The following is a 21,019-nucleotide window of genomic DNA, read 5'->3' as shown; positions in this document are numbered from 1 at the left end:
TAAATATATTATGGCATAAGCGTTTGTAGACTTCATATTGAAGTGTTACCTTGACTTGGCAGATATCTCTATGCATAGCTGTAGAGGGGAGGAGGATATCATAAGCAGTGAGGTTAGAAGGAGATGCAATGCAAGGAATACAAAATGTGACCATTATGTTAAAAAAAAAAAACATATGCAAACATGTGTGTGAAATCGTTAATGACTACTCCTGCACTAAATTAACAAAATGCTCTGAACAAGCTATAGTGCCTTTTTTCTTCTTAAACAAATTGGGCTTGTCAATCTAGAACAGGGATTGGGAAAGTGTGGCTCTCCAGGTGTTGTTGGACTGCAGCTCCCATAATCCCTCACCATTGGCTATGCTGGCTAGGGATGATGGAAGTTGGAGTCCAACATCTGGAGGACCACACATTCCCCATCCGTGAGTTTCATTTGTTGTTCAGTCATTCAGTCGTGTCCGACTCTTCGTGACCCCATGGGCCACAGCACGCCAGGCCTTCCTGTCCTGCGCTCTCTCCCGGAGTGTGCTCAAGTCCATATTCATTGCATCGGTGATGCTATCTAGCCATCTCATCTTACATTCCAGGTTCCTAAACAATATTGTTCTTTACAGCATTGGATTTTCTTTTCACCACCAGACACATCCACAGCTGAGTGTCCTTTCGGCTTTGGCCCAGCCGCTTCACTCTTTCTGGCGCTACTTGGAAATTCCCTCTGCTCTTCCCCAGTAGTATATTGGACACCTTCCGACCTGAGGGGCTCATCTTCCGGCGTCATCTCTTTTAGCCTTGTGATACATTCCATGGGGTTTTCTTGGCAAGAATACCGGAGTGGGTTGCCATTTCCTTCTCCAGTGGACCACATTTTGTCAGAACTCTCCGCCATGACCTGTCTGTCTTGGGTGGCCCTGCACGGCATAGCTTATGGCTTCACTGAGTTACGCAAGCCCCTTCGCCACAACAAGGCAGTGATCCATGAAGGGGGTGAGCTTCATAGTGGTTAAATTAATGCGCTGCATGTGTAAAATTTGATTTCACCTGAGAGTTGCCATTGTGGAAGAGCACATGCTTTGTACGCTAAGGGTTATAAAGCAGGGCTGGCAAGCCACTGGCCCGTGGGCCAAATGTGGACCTCTAGATTCTTACCGGACTATGCTGCTTACCAGCCCAACTTCAGGGTATTGACATTTACTCTGTCCTGCTCTGGCCATTGACTACCATGTGAATGGAAGGAACCCTGCATAAGTTGGGGAAGCAGAATGCCTAGATGCAAAAGCTTCCCCCCACCCCACTGCATACTGCACAAAGGGAGGACCCACATATGTAACTCCATCCACTTTTGGCACTGGTCCTACCAACTGCTGGAATACAGACCCCCAACAGGTTTTGACCAAGGCAGTGCAGACCTCAGTAGGGAAAAGGCTCCCCACCCTGGTTTTGAAGGATGTGAGGTGAATGTAACAGCTGGAGAGGAGAGATCTGTATGGGAGAAGGTTCAATCCTTGACCTGTCTAGGGCGACTAAAATGATCAAGGTGCTGGAGCAATTCCCCTATGAGGAAAGGTTACACCATCTGGGATTGTTTAGCTCAGAAAAGAGGTGAGTAAGGGGAGACATTATAGAGGTGTACAGAATTATGGAGAATGTGGATAGGGAGACATTTTTCTCCCTCTCTCACAATAATAGAACTCGTGGGTCATCCCATGAAGCTGATTGGTGGGATATTCAGGACAGATAAAAGGGTGTTCTTCACACAGCACATAGTTAAACTGTGGAATCCACTACCACAAGATGTAGTGATGGCCACCGTTTTTGATGGCCTAAAATGGTGATTGGACAAATTCATTCAGGATAAAGCTATGAATGGCTACTAGTCCTGGTGGCTGTATGCTACCTCCATTATCAGAGGCAGTATGCATATGTACATGGGTTGCTGGGGTGCATGGGTGGGAGGGTGCTGTTAACTCAAGTCCTGCTTGTAGGTTTTCTGTGGGCAGCTGATTGGCCATTGTGTGAACAGAACGCTGGACTAGATGGACCCTTGGTCTCATCCAGCATGGCTCTTCTTAGGTAGTTAGAAGCGCTGAGAAAAGATCTGTTTGGAATTTTACAGATGGGATAGACAGTACTATTCTAGATGGACAGAAAGGATGGTTTGAGCCAGTTTCTTCTATCCATGAAGCCAATGGATAGAATTGGCTTCATGGCCAATGGTGTAGTGAATAGACCACTAGATGTGCCCCTGCCCCCCAGCTATGCCCCTAATCTGGATCAGGCACTTCAGGCCAGTAATTTACATTGGCAAAAAGGCATCCAGTTTGTTACTCAAGTCCCCTTTTTGTGGGTTCAGGTGTTAGGGACAGAGGGCTTATAAAGGAGCCATGCAATGGAATGGGAGTAAAACTTTGGTTCACAAGCCGATTTGTCTTTCCTTGAGGACAGAAAATTCTTGCTGCCTGGAGTCCAAGATGCAGAAAAAGGCAATCATGCTAACAAAGCTGTAGTCAAGTTCTGGAACAATGGACCAGTATGGAAAAAGTTACAATGTTTGTTACTCCCTACAGCTAGCAGCTTCATGAGTCCAGAATATTCCCACGTACCCTAATAAGGCCTAGGGTAACAGCTGCCGTACATCATGAGAAACACCGGGTTGGATGAATCACAGGTTGGAATTAAGATTGCTCAAGAGAATTATTAACACCCTCAGATACGCAGACGATACCACCCTAATGGCAGAAAGCGAAGAGGATCTAAACAGCCTCTTCTTGAGGGTGAAAGTGGAGAGTGCAAAAGCTGGTTTGAAACTCAACATTAAAAAAACGAAGATCATGGCATCTGGCCCCATCACTTCCTGGCATATAGAAGGGGAAGAAATGGAAGCAGTGACAGATATTATTTTCTTGGGTTCCAAGATCACCACAGACGGTGACTGTAGCCATGAAATTAAAAGATGCTTGCTCCTTTGGAGGAAAGCTATGGCAAACCTAGACAGCATAGTAAGAAGCAGAGACATCACCTTGCCGACAAAGGTTCGTATAATCAAAGCTATGGTTTTCCCAGTAGTAATGTATGGCTGTGAGAGCTGGACTATAAGGAAGGCTGAGCACCGAAAAATTGATGCTTTTGAACTGTGGTGCTGGAGAAGACTCTTACGAGTCCCCTGGACTGCAAGGAGGTCAAATCAGTCAATCCTAAAGGAAATCAACCCTGACTGCTCATTGGAAGGACAGATACTGAAGCTCAAATATTTTGGACACCTAATGCGAAGAGAAAACTCCCTGGAAAAGACCCTGATGCTGGGAAAGATTGAAGGCGAAAGGAGAAGGGGACGGCAGAGGATGAGATGGCTAGATAGCATCACCGATGCAATGAATATGAACTTGAGTACACTCCGGGAGAGAGCGGAGGATGGGAAGGCCTGGCATGCTATGGTCCATGGGGTCATGAAGAGTCGGAGACGACTTAACGACTAAACAACAACATCAGCTGCCTAAAGCTATAGAAGACGTTTCTGAAGGTCTCTGCCCACCCAACATGTCTTTCACCAATCCAGAACCACATTTCTAGTTGGCAACTGGGAAAAAGGCCAATCAGAAGGCAGTAAAGTTTAGGAGAGTCAGTTGATCAAAAAGCAACTGCACCCTAGGGGGGACTTTGTTTGCATCTTTCATTTTTTTCCTTTTCTCATAGCTCCAGTTTTTGCTAACATATTTTTGCTAGTTTGGGGGCCATACTTTGTATGTTTGCCTTCTTGTAGAGAAAAAAGGGGATTTCTTACTTTCATTATGTCCTTCTTTCAGTTTTTAAGGCTGCTGCTAGCCATCTTTTCTGAACTAGCTTTTTTGGGCTAGATGCCTAGCTCCTAAGGAGTTTGATTCAGTTTTTTCTCACTATTTTATTTTACTCACTGGTGAGGCTCAGGCTTCACTACTTTTTCATCTGAAAACATTTTCTTCACTTCCTACCTATATTAATTTTCCTATCTGGACTTTGCTAAGTCCACCATGGACCCTGGGAAAGATCTCCTCCAATATACATCTGGGTCCACAGGAGCCTGTTCTTCAGATTTCTGCTGGTAGATAGGTAGCTATAATTGATTGATTTAAATTTTTTCTTGACTGCCTTTCAGGGCAGAAGCCCTCCCAAGGTGGCTTACAGCAATAAAATACATAAAAACAGTTAAAATTTTAAAAGTGATAAAAACAATAAAAGCAACAATAAAAGCCAACAATAAGACCAGCAACAGCAGTACAAGCAACAATAGCAGTCATAACAAGAGAAGGCCAAGGTAAAATAATCTGTTTTCAAGGCCTTCTTAAAAGCCTACAATGATGGAACGTGGTGGACCTCCAATGGCAGCTTGTTCCAGAGGTGTGGGGCTGCTGCAGAGAAGGCCCTCTCATGTGCGATCACCCACCTGACTGCTCTCACAGGTGGGCAAATGAGAAGGGCCTTCCTTTCTGAAATTAAAGTGCAGGCAGGCTGATATGGGTGAAGGTGGTCCTTCAAATAACTTGGTCCCAAACTGTTTTAAGGCTTTAAAGGTCAAAACCAGCACTCTAAATTGGGCTCGGAAACACACTGGTAACCAGTGCAGCTCGCACAGTATAGGCATTATGTGATTGAATTGGCTTGCCCCCACCCATACTTGGGCAGCTGCATTCTGCATGACCTGGAGTTTCTGAACCATCTTCAAAGGCAGCCTGTATAGCACATTACAGTAGTCCAGCCTGGACGTGAGTAGTGCGTGGATAACTGAGGCGAGGTCTGTCTTTTCCAGATAGGGCCGCAGTTGGTGTACCAGCCTAAGCTGGTAAAAAGCACTCCTGGACACTGCAGCCACCTGGGCTTCTCCAGTTACCTCAGAGTCCAGGAGGACTCCCAGACTGCATACTTGGGCTTTCAGGGAGAGTGGAACAAGTTGTAAACCTCCATCCGAAGTAGTTGGTTTCCCAACCCACAGTACCTCCATCTTGTCTGGATTAAGTTTCAGCTTGTTCACCCTCATGCATCCCCAAACAGCCACCAGATGCTTGTTCAGGAGTTCCACAGCCTCCCTGGGATGTGCAGATGGAAACGAGAGGCAGAGCTGAGTATCATCCGTATACTGATGACATTTCAGCCCAAACCTCCTGATGACTTCCCCCAGCGGTTTCATGTAGATGTTAAAAAGCATGGGGGACAAGATAGAACCTTGCGGCACCCCACAGGCTAATGGCCGTGGGTTGGAACCAAAGTCCCCCAGGGGTTAGCTAGAGATGTTGTGGGATCACGTGGAGGAAGCTGAACAGCTCTGCTGCATATGAGAACCATTCTGAAGTACAACCCTGGCCCGAGCACAAGAACCTGCGCTGCTGTCACGCAACGGAAAGGCGGTGGGCTCTCCCCAGTTACCACTTGCTTAACTTCAAATGGCAGGGTGACCTGAATGTTATCTTGCATGAAGGGATCCGGAGAGCTCAAAAGCTTGCACATTTTTTGTGAACGTATGGTTGGCCTAATAAAAGTATTGTATTAATATGTTTTTTTTTCTTCTTCTTATGGCTATCTTTGTTGTTTTGTGACTACAGGAAAAAATGAGGCAAATAGAATTCTTTCAATTTGCCAGTGCCCCCTTCTCCACTCTCCGTGCTGATGAATCTGTGCTGGTGTGATGGGCTCCAAATTCTTAACCCAAGATTTCAAAGTGCGGATGCCCATTGGGAAGGCGGAGGAAGCATATGTGAAAACAGAAAAAACGGGAACTGAGGAACCTAGTCAGGGAAACCTTAAAAATGGACCAGAGCAAGAGATGCTCTTCTTTGGTAGACATGCAGGAATAGCAAAACTTCATGCTTTATCGAAGTTCAGCAAGAAAACTGTTGCTATTGTCATTGGAATCCTGGTTTTATTTGTTGTGATTGGTGCTATTCTTGGTGCTTTACTCAGAGCCACAGGTACAGTTACTCCAGGTGAGTCAGCTGTCCTTTCATGCCTGCAAGGCTGGGTTAGGAATAGAACAACATGCTACTTTTTCTCTGATACAGAAGGGACCTGGGACTTCAGCCAGAGCAATTGCTCTTCTTACGGTGGATCCTTGGTGCCAATGGACACTCCAGAGGAAATGGATTTTATACTTGGCTCTAAAAGCCATACTTTTGGATTGGCCTCTGAAGGGAAGATCTAGGACAGCCCTGGAAATGGCCAAATGGAACGCTATTCAGCAACTGGTTTCTAATCAAAGGCGAAGGCCTCCGTGCCTACCTGAATGAGAAGGTGTTCAGCTCAACATGGTGCACCAATACCCAACACTGGATCTGCACAAAACCTGTCTGTGGCCCTTGTGAGAGACTCAATGCACAATGAGAATGACTAAACATGGATAGATTCTGTGGCATTCCTGCCTATTTATCAGGGAGAATACCTTCTCAGTAAGGCCTTTCCCACAGCAGGCAACACCTTCCCCCTGACACGATAACGTTGCCACCAGGACTTTTGCCTCAGGTCCAACCCTTTTACTTCATGAGATGTAAGGTCACATGGCATTATTCTAACCCGTATTATTCCCTTTAATACTTTACCCTTTAAGCTAATGCTGGTATTGTGGGGGGTTTGGCTCTGCCCTTTTGCTTGTGACCCCGCCCACCACTGGGATGCAGATTTTTAATTGATCCTGGATTTGTTTTGTGGTTTGGCTGATTGCTCAGAGTTGTTTTTAGATATATGTTGTCTTTGTGTATGCTGTCTGTGTTTCCTATATTTTTAAATTTTATATATTTTTAAGCTTTTAAGCTTTGTAAACCACCCAGAGAGCTTTGGTTATGGGGCAGTATAGAAATCTAATAAATAATAACCACTTTAAAATCTTCTATTGATATTTCTATCCTCTCATATACAGGCACACTTAATTTCCACGGTGGTCCTATACACACAAATCTAGCCACAATTTAACTCTTCAGAGACTCTGACTCTGACTCTCTCTCTCTCTCTCTCTTCCAAAGCTCTATCTACATCCCTATCTGCTCTACACAAGCACAGCTCTCTGCTTATATGTCACACACACTTCACCACCACCTCACTCACTCAACCAATCATCTCATGTATGCAAATGCACCATACATCTTGTCACTCATACCCCTCTCACCCTAGGTCCACTCACCATAAACACACAGAGTTGTAACATCAATCCAAATATATAACCACAAATGCCTAATATATGTACATGTAACATCACAGATTCTCATAACCCTCTTAATGAGTGTACATAAAGGGCCAGTTCGCACATCACAATAAGCCACCCTGAGAATAAGCTACAGCGAGTTGGTTGTTCACTCACCCATGTTACTCCTGACAGATGATCAGGCATTCTGCAGTTTGCTGTGGCTTGTTTCCCCTTTAGTCCTCCTGCTTGGTCCTCACACATATCCCATGGGCCTTTGCTGCACAACCTCCGCAGCCTGCTCCGCTAATGAGCACAAATGCACTCATTAGCAGAGTAGTTTTTTTCACCTTTGAGGAGTTTTGTGCACATTTAACTCCATCATCATCATCATCATCATCATTAACTTTTGGAGAGATTTGTGCAGATTTGCACATGTGAATATACCCCTAGTGTGAGGCATGATCCTTGCATGTCCTTTTCTCACCACACAGAAAGTAGAAGTAACAATAACTTCTGCTGCCGCCAGCACCAAGAAACAGTCGAAGAAGGGAAGGGGAACAGCTGAAGAGAAAGAGAAGTGAGAAGCTAGCAAGACTTCCTAAGCGAGGGAGAAGGCAGGATGATGCAGCACGAGGCCGTCTCACCCACAAAACAGGTGAGCCTTGTCAGAAGCGAGGGAGGGAAACAGGCAGGTGAGGGAGCGAGCAACCACCACCGCTCTCATTGCTCTCCAGAGTGCCGGACTTGTCTCGAAGCATGGGTCTTATTTTCTTAAATAAGAGCTAAAATGTTTACTAGAATCATTCTAATTTTAAATATAAATACATTTCTTAAAAATAAAAGGTACAACACCTAACACAGGTTATGCCACTGATCTTTATTTAAAGTTTGATTTGTGAAAATTAATCACGTTTTTAAAGTGGGGGTTAACATGTATCCTCTTTCCTATTCAGTATTTTTTTCCAATGTGCAATTGGTATATATTTAAGGGTGCAATCCTATGCATGTTTAGACAGAGAAAAGGCCTATAACTCCCAGCATTCCCCAGCCAGCAAAGTTGGCTGAGGCATGCTGGGAGTTGTAGGCCTTTTCTCTGTCTAAACAGGTATAGGATTGTGCCCTAAGAGTTTGTGAAATAATGTGGATACAGATGAGAAGCAACCAACTGCAAAAAAAAATCAAAGGCAAAAATAAATTCACAAACACGTTTTACAAGCTGGAACTGTAAATGTCTATTCACTGTTCTTCATGTAGAATGATTGCAAATATTATGAGGTCTGTCTTAACAACTCTGAACTAAATTTGCCTCTTGAAATTTGAAGGTTGTCTGAATACTCATATCCATCCACCAAACTGCAACTTGTTTGGCACATACACTCTGGAAAGATAATCAGATGAAAAAGAAGCCAAAGCTTGAATTTCAGCCTTCATTTTAGATTTTGCCATAATATCTAGCTGTAAAGGAAAGCACAGGAAATTAAACTTCAGGTTGAAGTTGATGTGATGTATGATTTATAGTGATTCAAAAGAGTAACTGAATAGACTGATCTGTACATCTCTAACTATGGGTTGTGTAATCTATGGACCGACAAAGCTACAGTTAGCACAAACCATAAGCTTAGTTTCCAAGGTGCTCTTTCATTAGCATTTCATTAGCATTTCATTAGCATTCCATTCACAGAATGGAACATTGGACTTAAATGTGAAAGTTCTTTTTCTACGGTGGATGGAGGGTATCCTAGTCTGGGTTGCTTCTCCCACTCACTCCAGAAGGCAGGGCCATATTTGCATAAAGCTGAAGCCACCTTCCCTGGGTGGGAGAGCGCCTCCCAGTTTCGGAAATAAAATAGCTAAAAAGGCAAAAATATTTACATCATAGAGTAAGAACAAGAATAACAGAGGAGGGAGAGAGGAACTCTCCATGAATCCAAGTTCATGTTATTCATGTTATTATGCAAATAACCTGAACATAAATGGTCAATGAACTGAAAGAATTATTTCCTTTCCAGCAGCAAAACATAATCTCACCTGGGTGGGTAGGATGCTCTCCACCCACTGTAGGAAAGGAACCTTCACAGTAAGTTCAACGTTCCATTTTCCTACAGTGGAGGAGGGTATCCTAGTGTGGGATGTACCTGAGCGGTACTTTCTTAGGGCAAGCCTCTTGCTGCTATTCAATTTAATAAGTAAAGACTATCCAATGCAGAACCTGCCTGCCAAAGGATGTCTTGGCAGAAGCAACATATACAGCTTATATTGGTGGACAAATGAGGAAATGGAAGACCAAGTTGCCACTCAACAAATGTGTATTAAAGGAGCATTCATGCTGAATTAAGCCGTGGTGGCTGTGCTCCTTGTGGAATGAGCTGTAAGACTCCCAGGGACAGCAGAAGCCATAGCACTGGGAGATGCAGGCTTTTATCCATTTTGAAGTGTTGCCACTGAAACCTTTCTTCCCATAGTGGCTGGTTGGAAAGAAACAAACAACAAACCAGACAATCTAAAATTTCGTATAGGCCAAATATATCTTGACCGCCCTATGTACGTCCAATTTGTGCCATTCCTTTTCATGCTTGAGGTTTCATACAAAAAGAAGGTATGAAGGTAGTTTGAGATCAATGGTACAAGCTGTTCACTTTGGGTACAAAGGTAGGGTCTGTGCATAGAGCTGCGTAGTCCTTATCAACAATGCAAAGTTCCCTTCTAGCTGAGATTGCACCGAGCTCTGACACCCTACTTGCTGATGTGATGGCAATTTAAAAATAAAATTTTCCAGGAAAGATGTTGTAAAGGCACTGTATGTAGGGATTCAAAGAGAGGTTTCAGTAAGCCGTTCAAAACCGTATGGAGATTCCAAGAAGGGAACCCATGTACAGTGGGAGGTTGCAGTAAGGAGGTTCCTCCGAGAAATCTAATATGTGGATGCTGGGACAGGAATTTTCCTGTTACTGCCACAAATGGTGCTAAGGGCTACAACCTATCCTTTTTTCTCTTTTTGTTTTCTAAAAATGTATTAGGCTGCAGTCCCTGAATACAGGCTAGCCTGTAGGAAGGCCAGCAAAAGTTTAATGTGCTCAAAAGTTGGAATCTCTTGCACCTGCACCAGTAGCAGAAAGCCCTCCATATGGTCTCATAAATTTGATTTGTAGAGGCTCTGTGAAATATTAAGATGTTGGAGACTGCTACTTCACTGCGTCCCCATCATTCTAATTTACCCCGTTCAGTCATCAAGTGTGAAGTTATAACCAGTTTGGGATAGGGTGAAACACACTTCTCTGACTTAGGAGATCCCTTTCTGGATGGGAGAGACCATGGATCTTGAATAGACAGAGCTATCGGGTCAGAAAACCACACTCTTCTTAGTCCTACTGGAACCACTAGGATACCTCTGCTTGCTCCAGATGAATCTATCCAAGAAACCTTGATAGGAGAGAGAGAGGTGGGAAGGCATACCCCAGGGCCAGGCCGCTGAGAGGACATTTATCTGATCCTCTCCTTCTGTGTGGGTCCTTGACATGAACCTGCTCACCTTTCAGTCGATTGGAGAGGGGAACAGATCCACACCTGGAGTCCCGAACTGAAGGACTATGGTAGAGAACACCTGAGGTTGAAGGCTCCGTTCTCTTTGATCGACATCTTGTCGATTCAACTAATCTGCTTTCATATTGAACTGCCCCTGAAGGTGTTCCACTAAGAGAGTCAGTGGATTGTTCCTCTTGAACAATGGGCTGAAATTTCTGTAGGGCTAGGTGGACCGCCCAAAGTTCCAGCCAATTTATGTGCGGGACTCAGAAGTGGACCACCTGCCCTGAGCAACTGCTGTGCCACAATGGGCTCTCCACCCTCTGAAGCTGGCATTGATAGTGATTCGCACCCTTTTGGGGTCTTTCAGAAGATTCTCTTTCCTGATTGCTGTTGACAGGCACCAGCAGAGGAATCATAGAATAGTAGGGTTGGAAGGGGCCTACAAGGATGTGTTTACCAACTGAAGAACCAGTATCCTCATATATTAGTGTAGGGCAATGTTCAACTGGAAAGACAGAAGTAGTCACTGTACAGGACGGGAGCCACCTCCCGATCCTCCTCTGACAACTGTCCTACCTCTTTATCTGAGAGAAGGGAAGACTCAGACAAATTATGTAAAGGAGTAGTACTAATCTCTGTTGTTGCCCCTCTAACTTGGTTGTGAACATGGCGGTTGCTAGAAGCCATGGGTCTTGACAACCCCCACCTTAGACAAGGAGGCTTCAGGTCTGTGAACCCTCTTCCCCCTAATTGTGCCTGTTCTGGGCCATCAAGGGTTGAGAGAAGACTGTGGAGACATGGAGGGGGAATATCTTCATTTGTTGCTTCTCCGGGATCACCCTCTATCAGAAGGCACAGGAACCTCTTCATCAGAGAAAGAAAATGGTGAGGGGAAAAGTTCCCGCCTTTTTTAAGGTGGTTAAAATAGCAGACGGCTGAGGAATGACCCAACGAAGTGGACTGGGTTTCCCACCTTTCCTGAGGTAAACTTTCAACCTGCCTTCTTGCTGGTCTAATTTCTTTAACTAAAATTTGGTGAATTCAGTGACAAAACTCAGGATGAAGTGCTTAGCTGTGTATCACAGGAGAGGTGGGGATGCTGAGTGAGCCACAGTACTCACCAAAGGGGAGACCAAGTCTTGCACTCTGTATCCCCTGGACGGGAGAACTAAACATCTGGGCAAATCTTTCCCACTGTGTGGAATTTCAAGTCCCCCTTTGCAGACATTCTGGGACTCAGAAGGGTCCTTCGAAGCAGCGGAGCACTCACCACCCATATGGGCAGTCTTCACTCCTGAGGGACCAGGTGTTTGGGAGATGCTCCCCCACTTGCGCCTTCCCCAATCATCTAACAGCTCTTCTGAAGTATCAATAGACAGCGCGGAGCTATCTCCCTGCCTAAGAGACTGCATGACCCATACTGATACTGGGAGGCTCCCCAGACAAAAGGCAGATTGAAGAAAAGAAGGTCATATGTATAAAAGTAGTTTGCAGGCAGAGCTCTGCCGACACCCTGCTTTCCGGAGCTAGGCAGGACCAGAACTTGGAGGCGTTCTCCCACACAGGGAAGGTGACTTCAGCTTTATTCAAATTTGGCCCTGCCTTCTGGATCAAGTGGGAGGAGCAACCCAGACTAGGATACTCTCCACTGCAGGAAAAAGGCTTTATCCTATCTAGAAGAAGAGTGTTGCATGAGAAACATGACCTCAAATCAATAGAAGTTCTTACATTTATGCAACTTATTACACTTTTGCACAAGCTCTTTTTATGGGTGGAGGCCACAGTTTTTGACTGGCCAAAATTGTGGTCATCAAGACCCAGCCCTCAGCCCTGACTTCATAGACATGCAGCACAAAGTCAGGGACAATCTTCTGCTTTCCTCCTTGCTCCAGGTGGTATAGCACAAATGCATTTTCTCTTTCTGCTCAGTTGTTTGGATTGAAGCTATGGTTCGCAAATCTACTCCTGATTCTGGTTTGCTAGCTGATCACACATAACGCATGGTTTCCCAATTCAAACCATGCCAAATAATTAACCTTCCTTACTGTGTCAAGTAGCAAAAACAATGGATTGAGTTCTGGGGAGAACTTTACATGCTTCTCTATGAGCAGTACACCAAAATTTGTGTAAGTCAGGTGCTTCTCTGTTATGTTCGGAGCTCTTCACCAGCAGAAGAAAAGTGAACTTGTTCAAGTTGCATATGATATAATAAACAGAAAATAATATGGTTCATACATACTTCTCTTTTCCAAACTGACTGATAAGCAATATAAGGTCTTATCTGCAAACTGGCCAGTTTACTTTGATCTTGTTTAGTCAGTGGAATCAAAGCATTCTTGGGTATATTCAGCCTGGAAGGCAAATATGTTAATCTTGCTATGTTTATTTTTCACAGTTGTTTAAAAATCTTATTTGTATGAATTACATACAACACATTAAAATAATAGTAATGAGACACTGGGTGGAACAAAAAGAGCCTGATATGATGAGATGCAATGTTCAGCTAAAAGCCTAACAATACATTACACAGAGCATGAGTGTGCTACTTCGTAGTGGCCCACCACATATTTTTCTGGTAGTGGTCCTAAACCTATTTTTCCAGTAATGTTTGGTAAAAGATCTGTTGTCATCACATCTAGCATTTCCCCATCCTGCTCTAATTCATTGGCTGCTATTTGCATGTTACGTCTGTCTCTCACAAAAACATTACTGGGGAAATGCATGAAGGAAAGCAGGTTTGAAACCTGCCTTTTTCTATATCAAGGGAGCTGAAATGCTCCGGTTAATGAATTGTATATTCAGTACTAATTTCTGCACTTTTTCTGACTGTCATGGAACACACTCAGCTTTGAATATCATGACTGAGTGAAGAATTAATATTGAAAAACAATTCAAACGTTAGGTTCCAGCCATAAACACACTTACTTAAATGGAAAAAAAGTCTCATGGAATTCAGTGGAAGTTGTACTCATGCCAATATATTTAGAACTTCTTGGCTGAATGCCTCATTCTTGGTGTTTGATAAGGCACTTTGAGCTTTATCCTGATTGATATGTGTAAGGGATTGTCGCTTTCCATGAGTATTTTGTGCAGAATAAACCAGTAGAAGTCTTCCAATTTTGGCTTTGTTTTTGTGAAAGAACAATGATAATGACATCTTTTAGAAAAATCACTAACCGGTCAAAATCAGATGGAAGGAGGCCAAGCCATCTTATCGCTGGAACTGTGAGGTGATGGGCTTCAAATGACATAGACTGAAACATGAAATAACAGTTATTGTGCTCAGTACTGGTTATATTTGCCTTTGCTAAATTGAAGCTTAATACAGAATCAGGTTTTCAAGCAATATCACTAAGGCTGTGTCTGCTTAGAAGTTTTATTTGACACAAAAAGCGTGGTAGTGAGATAGACAATGAATGAATCATTCTCTTTCTGCTCTTCCTCTGCAACCTCTCCACCCAGCTACATTTCATCAGGGTTCTGAGATGTGTCTGTTGATCAAGTGGGGAATAGCAGCCCTGGGGGGCAGGGCTTACAGAGGAAAAGTGGCTGGTAGGGGAAGGAAAAAGCACCCCCCCACACACACACACATTAGTACTTTGCAAATGCTGCCACTGCTGCCACTACGCACTTTAGCAGCAAACAAAGGGTTAGGAATCTTGTATTTGTTGCCAAATAAGTCGTTCTTCCCAAAGGAAGAAAGGAGATGCAAGGAAGGCATTCCTTTCCCCCACTAGTACATGAACATAACGTGCTGACATTAATTAGACTGGGATTAAAATCAGCCTTAACCCAACCTGAACAAGTAGTGCAGACATGTGCTAAGTGTACTCTTCTGTGCATTATCTAAACTGCGGAAGCAAAACTGTTAGTAAACCAAAAGCATCTGCCAGAAAAGGAAAGCAAATAGGTCACATTACAGCAAGTTGAAGAATTGGATGAGTAAACATTATGTTTACCATTTTTTTTATAACATTCGTGGCATAAAGGACATGCGTGTTGGGTTTTTTTTCTGGTCTTAAGACATGTTGTCATGACAAAATTATTTAAGGTGCAACCCTATGTAAGTTTAGACAGAAAAATTCCCTTCCTTCCCTCATCAAATATATATGTATAACAACTATATGTAGTTGTCAAGGAGGTACAAGATCTTCCTTGACTCCTATCCCAGCCCTGTCATTCTGAGGATTTAGTGATATAGTTGTGGCTACTGGGCTAGATTTTAGTATTAATGCCCAGCTGGGTGCTCTCTCATTCTGAATAGGCTGTCAGTTTTATTTTTAATGTCCTTCCATCATAATTCCTAGTACAGAATTCAACTTTTCACAACTGCCACACCCTGAGTTGACATTTTCATTGTGCTGTCCACCAGAACTCCAAAGTATTTCCTGATTAGTTACAAGATATACAAAACTTGGGCCCTAAATCACCTTTTATTCCTAAACCAAAATAGGGCATAACATATCAGTTCCACTTAAATAAATCAGCAGTAGTTTTCACATTTCAGCTATAGAGCCAAAGTGTGAAATGATATTAAAAAAAACTTACCACAGAACCATACTTGTAGATACACATTATTTCAATCCCTAGTATAGAGACAATATCAAATGTCAATGGTGTTATGCCAATTAGGAAAATATAGTGGTTAGAGGTATCTTTAACAGACGTATGAATGTGCCTTAATTCCAAGTCTTTGCATACCATAACCATGAGGTCTGTCAAGGCCATAGCCTGTAGCAATGTAAGATAGAAATGATGAACAGATCTATTACTTTCCCTCATTTTGCATTAGGGTGGTGCTAGGTGTTAGATGAACAAACATGTGTTCCAAATTATGCTTTTGCCAAGATAATGGGAATGTGGAGGCATGATTGTAGGATCAGCACTAGGAAGGGAGGGAAACTCAAACCCTTCCAAGCCTGTCAATGTTCTTCACAGCCAACCCCCCTCCCCCTTCCATGCCAGCTGCGTTCACTTCTGCTCGGTGGTGGCGGGTGGTCCCAGTTTTGGAGGGGTGGTGATTCCATTCTGGGTTGTAGCTAGAACTCTAAAGGTGCTATCCAAGGTGCTGCATCCTACCCCCAAAATGGGTGCAGCACCTTGGATAGCACCTTTAGAATTCTGGATGGTTCTAAGTAAATCCCAGAATGGAATCACCACCCCTCCGAAACTGGAGCCACCACCAGCCTCCACTGCTACTGATTTCAGAACCAAATTGGAGGAAGAATTATTTAAAACTGCTAGGGGAGCATTTGCAGGGGGAAATTGGTGGGGAGGAAAGGTTAATTTCTACCTGCTAGTGTCCCCCTGTGTTACATTATGAGGTGGGTCTGTGTGTGTGTGTATGGACAGGTGTGTATGAGAGACTTGCTCATACACACACACATCCACACCCCACATCCATGGAGGAGGCAGAGGAGGAGGTGTGCAATTGATTGCCTTGGTGGAAGAGGAAACAATGGCGGTGCCAAAGAGGAGGCTTCTGACCCACAGGCTACCGGTTCTGCATCTGTGGTCTTCCTCATCATTACCTGCTTTCGAAAGATGTGTACTCTATGTTGGAGGGTCTCGGGCCATGAGTCACTTAACCTGAACTTGAAGGGTTCATATGCACCTGAGTCAGGTGGGAGGGGTCCCTGGGAGACTGTGTTGCCTTTTCCTTGTCTCCTCCCTCTGTTGTGTGTTCTTCTTCCTACTTCCTCCTGAAGGGATGCTAACCATGAGGCTGACCTCAGCCAACTTACCTTGAGATGTAAGCTTGTTATATCTCAAGTAAAGTATGTTCTTAACCCACCACTCGAGTGTGTTTTGTCTACATCCGCGGCTGCTGACGGGCTGATTCGGACTTCAGGTTATATGGCCCAGCAGCCAATAAAGAAGAAGAAAGCTTTTGCAAGGAATCACACGGAAACCTTTGGGTACTGCCCATCAGATAGACAAGGCAGGAAAGAAAGTGTGTTTTGTCTACATCCGTGGCTACTGACACAGGGGCTGATTCGACTTCACTGTACTATCTAAGGGCAGAACTAAACTTTATTAGGGAAATATGGCATTCTCAACTTCATGTTCCTCTTGTATTGTAATGTAAGGGGGTGGGGGTTACTTGCAGAGGCAAATTGGTGATGGATGCTTAATCTTATCCCACCTACCAGTTTTCACCTACAAATGCCTCCCAAGGTTTAAATCAATCACCCACCTCCTCCAAGGATGTGGGGTGTGGCTGGATGGATGGGTGTGAGCATGTGTGTCAGACAGACAGAGAAAGTGTTTGTGTGTGTGTGTGGCGGGGAGGGAGATGATTTTAAATTAAGATAATCACCATGCCATACTTCCTCTCCCTCTCGAGTGTGTGTGTGTCTGAGTGAGTGAGTGAGTGAGTGTGTGTGTGTGTGTGTGTGAGAGAGAGACAGAGAGAGAGAGAGAGAGAGAGAGGAAAAAAGTGTGTGTGGTGGCTCTGGTCCCATCTACTGCCAGCATGTGGGGCCCAACAGGTTACCTCAGTAGTATACAGCTCTTAGTGGGACAAAAGGTTCCCCACCTCTGAAGTTGACAGTCGCCATTCATATTTCTCCAATTGCTTTAAAACATATGCTATACTTCTGTAGAGATTCCTTACCATGTGGGTCAGCGTCCATGAGAGCAAAGAGAGGTACATGACAAGTATCCCATAATTTTCTGACTAGAAGCCTTGTATTCACATCTGGTACACCTTTCCCCTAAAAAGATAATATCTAATCAGAGTTTATATAATCATTAGCTGTGTTTTGAATAGCTCTTTAAAAATCATTGCACTGCCAATCAAATAAGTTATAAAATTACAAATTTATTTATTAGTTGCTCTATAACAAATTGTTCTCAGGATGACTTAAATACAGGTGCAGCACAAATAAAAATCCTATCAAATCCACATACTTAAGATCAACATCCAAAGCAGCACACATTTAAAACAAGCAGAGACTAAAACATAGCAGGTGATAACCATGAAAAGATCGAAAAAGTGTTAACAGGATAAAAACTACTTTAAGATACAAATGGGGCAACACGAATACAACCATGTAAAAATACTGCAAGAATAAAAAGGTCTTCTGGTGCCCAAAAGACATTCAGGTAGGCACCAATCAGACCTACCTGGAGAGGGTGTTTCATAACTGGGGGGGTGGCTAAGAAGGAGCTTGCTGCACATAAGTACGAGGGCACTCGGAGCATGGCCCCTGATGACTATCTCCGGGCACAAGCAGGAATATATGGGAAGAGGTGGTCCTTCAAATATGTGTGTCCCCAAGCCGTGAAGGGCTTTATAGATTAAAATTAGCACTTTTAATTGGGCCCAGAAACAACCTGGGAGCCAATGAAGATGGTACAATTCTGGTGTAATATGATCACAACACCTGGTTCCAGTCGGTACTCTTGCTGCCATATTTTGTACTAACCCAAGTTTCTGCACTATCTTTAAAGGTAGCTCCATGTACAACACATTGCATTTATCTAAGTGGGAGATTATCGAGGCATGGATCATGGATGCCAGGCTATCTCTTTCCAGGTAGGGTTGTAGTTGCATACTAGTCTAACCTAGTAGAACGCGTTGTGCCACAGAAGAGACTTTTGTCTGTAGTGACAAAGATGGATCCAGAAGCAACCTCAAATTATGAACTTGATCTTCTGTGGTAAGTGCAACCCCTTCCACAACAGGTTAAACATCACTATCCTAGATAGATGTTCCAGCCACCAACAGTATCTCAGTTGCATCTGGATTGAGCTTCGATTTATTGGCCCTCATCCAGTCCATCACCATGGCCAGGCACTGATTAAGCACTTTGACTGACTTGCCTGAAACTGATGAAAAAGAGAGAGCTACACATCATCAGCACACTGATGGCACTGCACTTTAAATCTCCAGAGGACCGTCCTCAGTGGTTTCATGTTAAATAGGACGAGGGATGATGGAACCTTGAGGGGGCCCAAAGCATAAATGCTGTGGAGTTGAGCAGAAATCTCCCAGTGCGATCTTCTGGAAATGGTCATCCAGGTATGAGCAGAACCACTTCAAAGCCATACTGCTCACACCCAACTCAGACAACCTTTCCAGAAGGATTCCATGGTTGATGGTACTGAAAGGTCCAGAAGAATCAACGGGGTTGCGTTCTCCCAGCATAATTCATCTCACAGGGCTACCAAGGCAGTTTCAGTGCAAAAACCAGGCCTAAAAGACAACTGAAATGGGTCTAAAAAGAATGCCTGGATTTGATTGGCCAAAATGTAAGCGTCATACCGTGATGATTATGCACGGAGACATTCTACTGCAGAAGTTGTCATCTAGCAGTCTCTGAAAAGTTGCATCTTTTTCTACAATTAAAATAAATTTTGCATCTGTGATCAAATCTGTAATATTAAGGTTACATGAAAAAGTATTGGTTGAATTCTATTGCACCAAATAATAAAGTGCTGAATACTTTAGTATATGTTAAGACTGTTTCATTCTCTTATTATGGTATGAGTAACTCTATATCAGAACCTCAGTTTTAAAGGGGAAAATTTTTTTTGTATTAGACTCTCTCGCTCTCTTAAAACAAAAAACATGTTTACAAATAGATATTTTGCTTAAAGGATACTTCTCATTCCTTCAACATTAGATGGTACAGCTGCCTAAAACAACAAAAAACAAAGTAATAAAATAAACAGTATTAATTTAAAACCATTAGATAATGAAAAACAGGGATAAATTTCCCAAAGTACTTAATTTCCAAAATAGTTTTCTATAATAATACTTGATTGCTTTGTAGACTCCCAGTTATGTCTTGATAAGCTTTAATGGTGCTTACAGCCCTCATATTAACAGTCTAGTCTAACCGTACTTGCTCAGTTGTTGAAAATCAATGGGCCCAAGACACATTTCCAAAATACAATAGCCTTCTTTTATGCTGGAACACTTAGTACGGAGTCACTAGACAGAGCTAAAGCTAAACATACTGATGACAGATGTTTACAGACATTTTTAACTTATTTTCCATTTGTTCTATTGCTTTTTAGCTGATATTTAGAGTTGTGGAAAGCTTTGTTAACATTTCATATCTCATGTTGGAATTTGACTCAATATGGCGGACATATGGAGAAAGAAACAGGAAATGAGGGTGGGGGGAGGAAATTGGCACAGAAATCTATATATCATAAGCTGAAGTGTGTGGTCTTACTGTTTAACCATTATATCACTGCAGGTGCCCAGGTTTAGAACAGCTGAACATACTGAAATATGAGGCTTTCTGGAGAAATATTAAATCATGAAGGAACCTTATGTACAATTCTAGTAAAATATAAGGAGAGGAGATTTCCCCTATACCATCCATTTCTGCTTGGTCTGGAAATACTGTAATCCTCTGATCCAGCAATGTGTTCCAGGCGTGGGCAATTTGAAGCACACACAGGTCTCTTGGGCCTGTAATAGCTTACCCATTTGTTTCGTAACAGGTCTGCATATGTGTTGCATTATTCACATGGTTCTTCCTCCTCCATCAAAATGAATGCGCCAGCTTACACGTGCAAGAGAACCGTACATACATAGTGAATATCATTCTTTGGATGTGGGGTTTATTTTTAAGTAGCCCAATATGTGAATGAGCAGCCATGTGCCTTGGTTCCTTCCTCGTCTTTCCCCTTTGTGTGTTCCTGGTTTAATTCTTAATGTCTGGAAAACTGAAGTTTGCCATTTCAGCTGAACTTCATAAACTATGGCTTGTTTGTCCATACTTCTGTTTGTGCAACAGAAACAGCATAGTTTTCAGCTTCCATGAATGGAAGCTTCTAATCTCCTCCCATTGCATGTAGAGGAGGGAGCATGTGTACTCCGTGGTTTTTTTTAATCTTTTAAATGGATTGTTGTTGTTGTTGTTGTTCAGTCGTTCAGTCGTGTCCGACTCTTCGTGACCCCATGGACCATAGCACGCCAGGCCTTCCTGTCCTGCGCTCTCTCCCGGAGCGTGCTCAAGTTCATATTCATTGCATCCGTGATGCTATCTAGCCATCTCATCCTCTGCCGTCCCCTTCTCCTTTTGCCTTCAGTCTTTCCCAGCATCAGGGTCTTTTCCAGGGAGTTTTCTCTTCGCATTAGGTGGCCAAAATATTGGAGCTTCAGCTTCATTATCTGTCCTTCCAAGGAGCACTCAGGGTTGATTTCCTTTAGGATGGACTGATTTGACCTCCTTGCAGTCCAGGGGACTCGTAAGAGTCTTCTCCAGCACCACAGTTCGAAAGCATCAATTCTTCGGCGCTCAGCCTTCCTTATAGTCCAGCTCTCACAGCCATACATTACTACTGGGAAAACCATAGCTTTGATTAGACGGACCTTTGTCGGCAAGGT

The 21,019-nt window shown here is 43.4% G+C and overlaps 1 protein-coding gene and 1 long non-coding RNA gene across 4 annotated transcripts in view; one reads left to right on the top strand and one right to left on the bottom strand.

Moving 5' to 3' along the window:
* Positions 1 to 21,019, top strand: part of LOC146348880 (uncharacterized) — an 86,638-nt gene that overhangs the window by 3,040 nt on the left and 62,579 nt on the right. For 2 of the 3 annotated variants that reach the window (XR_014790747.1, XR_014790746.1), the window contains exons 2-3: positions 5,573 to 6,510; positions 7,635 to 7,798. This is a non-coding gene — a long non-coding RNA (uncharacterized LOC146348880). Of the gene's footprint in view, positions 1 to 5,572; positions 6,511 to 7,634; positions 7,799 to 18,123; positions 19,127 to 21,019 lie in introns of those variants that run through there. The other variant, XR_014790748.1, reaches the window with a different exon arrangement.
* SPO11 (SPO11 initiator of meiotic double strand breaks) overlaps positions 8,389 to 21,019 on the bottom strand; it is a 34,596-nt gene continuing 21,965 nt past the window's right edge. Inside the window, exons 7-13 of the mRNA XM_084854225.1 lie at positions 19,278 to 19,311; positions 18,938 to 19,047; positions 17,285 to 17,384; positions 15,217 to 15,254; positions 13,846 to 13,922; positions 12,908 to 13,019; positions 8,389 to 8,598 (exon numbers count right to left, since the gene is read on the bottom strand). Coding sequence (XP_084710351.1) covers positions 8,479 to 8,598; positions 12,908 to 13,019; positions 13,846 to 13,922; positions 15,217 to 15,254; positions 17,285 to 17,384; positions 18,938 to 19,047; positions 19,278 to 19,311 — 591 coding nt within the window. The 3' untranslated portion in view covers positions 8,389 to 8,478. The remainder of the gene's footprint in view (positions 8,599 to 12,907; positions 13,020 to 13,845; positions 13,923 to 15,216; positions 15,255 to 17,284; positions 17,385 to 18,937; positions 19,048 to 19,277; positions 19,312 to 21,019) is intronic.

Source organism: Heloderma suspectum, chromosome 4, assembly GCF_057233095.1.
Source record: "Heloderma suspectum isolate Gila_16-S chromosome 4, 16-S_ref, whole genome shotgun sequence".
NCBI lineage: Eukaryota > Metazoa > Chordata > Lepidosauria > Squamata > Helodermatidae > Heloderma > Heloderma suspectum.
This window is presented reverse-complemented; position numbering and strand designations above follow the sequence as displayed.